General features: G+C 44.2%; 1 protein-coding gene across 1 annotated transcript; it reads left to right on the forward strand.

Annotated features, from left to right (window-relative positions):
• Positions 1 to 1,345: 1,345 nt before the first annotated feature.
• On the forward strand, positions 1,346 to 1,792 carry LOC127689713 (developmental pluripotency-associated protein 3-like). The gene has a single exon (XM_052189346.1). It carries the CDS (start codon positions 1,346 to 1,348, stop codon positions 1,790 to 1,792), a length of 447 nt encoding a protein of 148 aa, XP_052045306.1.
• The last annotated feature ends 230 nt before the right edge of the window (positions 1,793 to 2,022 follow it).

Below are 2,022 nucleotides of genomic sequence, written 5' to 3' on the forward strand. Positions count from 1 at the left end.
TCACTTTTAGTGGTTCTGACTTCTGATTCCTGGAGGACTCCCACTGGTCAGCCCTCCTGTGGCTAGTGAGTTTGCTGGTTAGCATGAGATAGAAAATCTCTTTAAGGAAGCCAGCAGACAAGAGGTTAATCCTTAAGTCTTCAGATATTTTTTAAGATTTATGTGTTCTATTTTCTATGTTCTGCCTTCATGCATGTATGTGCTCCATGTATGTGCCCCTCCCCCATGTCTATGGAGCTTAGAAGTGGAGAGGAGACACCAGAAGAGGGTGTCAAATTCCTTGGAACTAGAGTTAGGAATGGTTGTGAGCCACCACGTGGTTGATGGCTATAGAACCCAGACCCTCTGGAAGAGCAACAAGTGCTGTAAAGTACTGAGCCACGTCTCTAGCCCTTAATCCCAAGAGATCTTGCTGACTTCCACAAAGAAGGGCAACATCAAAAACAAACAAATAAATATGAATGACACAATTTTTATGTTGGTTTAATAGACTAAGCTCTGTATCTTCGGACTCTCTGAGTCCCGTTGAATAATATGCCCAGGTATTTATTGAACAGAGCAGAGAGATTCCTTCTCTGTAGCAACTGTTTCCATTTACCAAGCACCAACCACAGGCAAGGCATTATATTAAGCCTGTCAAGTTCTAGAAGGGAAACTCCAGTCATGTGAATGGAGTAAAATAAATGCAAAGGAAAAATTAACAAACCATGCAAGTGAGTGCCTATTTCAGGGCAGATATAGAAAGAGAGACGTTACCACATTGAGCTAGGGGAGAGGCAATGTGATCCAGACAGGGATAGGAGCTAGTGTGAAAGGCATTGTGATCCAGGAGACCAGCAGGGAGGAAGCCAGATTCAACCTCCTTCCCTCCCTACAGCACACAGAAGTTCTCCCATTTGCCTGCTAGCTGCCCTGCTGTGTGTAGTTAGCTTCCACAGGAACACCCTGGTAGGTATTGTTTACAGCTCTAGTTGGCAGTGTGAACCAGGAAGAGTGGGGCCTAAAAGCAGGGGAGTCTAAAGTCTCATGCAATAGCCAACTGTATTCAGAACATCAGACAATAAATACTCTATGGGTTAAGAAGAGTTACCTGGCCAGGCAGTGGTGGTGCATGCCTTTAATCCCAGCACTTGGGAGGCAGAGGCAGGAGGATTCTGAGATCAAGGCCAGCCTGGTCCTCAGAGTGAGTTCCAGGACAGCCAGGGCTATACAGAGAAACCCTGTCTTGGAAAAAAAATGTTTCCTGGTCTCACTTCGCCTCTGCTAGTTGAGACTTGGGTTTAAGTCTTTCCAAAGTCTAAGCAATTTTGTTTAGAGCTAGTTTTTGAGGCTTCTGCCAATCACCATGGAGGAGCTGTCAGAGAAAGTTGACCTAGTTGAGGACCCAGAAACTCCTCAGATGGAAGATGAAGAGGACTCATCCGATGATTCAGTTCTACAACCAGAATCACTAGAAAAGGCCATGAAGAAGCTAATCCCGAACCCCAGTGCACATCTTTGCAGCCTCCGTCACAGGATTGAGAGCCGACCTGTGAAGAACAGAAGCGAAAGAATCTTGAGGGAAGTTCAAAGCACCTTTCCCAAGAGGAAGGTCCACACATTATTGTCAGTGCTGAAAGATCCTATAGCAAGGATGAGAAGATATGTCCAGATTGACCAGAGACAAAAAAGGTTTGAGAGCCATGAGTCTGAAGGGAACAGTGAGCCATTCAGATGCCTCTGCACCTTCTTCCATTATCAAAGATGGGATCCTTCTGAGAATGCTAAAACTGGAACAATTAGGACAGCTTAAATTGTACCACTTCCTTGCTGTTAATGATGCCACACAGCAGATATGAAAGCTGGTTTTTGTTTGTTTTTTAAGATTAAACTTTTCCTGGTGCTGGGGAAATCTTCTAACTTAACCTTTAAATTATATACAGGATGAGTGACGTTAGGATTCGTGTGAATAACTTAAATTTACCCAAAGAATCGAGAAAGAATCTTGTGAACTTTAGAAGCCTCAAGCCTGGGGCTGAGAAA

This window comes from Apodemus sylvaticus, chromosome 7, assembly GCF_947179515.1.
Source record: "Apodemus sylvaticus chromosome 7, mApoSyl1.1, whole genome shotgun sequence".
NCBI classification, from domain to species: domain Eukaryota; kingdom Metazoa; phylum Chordata; class Mammalia; order Rodentia; family Muridae; genus Apodemus; species Apodemus sylvaticus.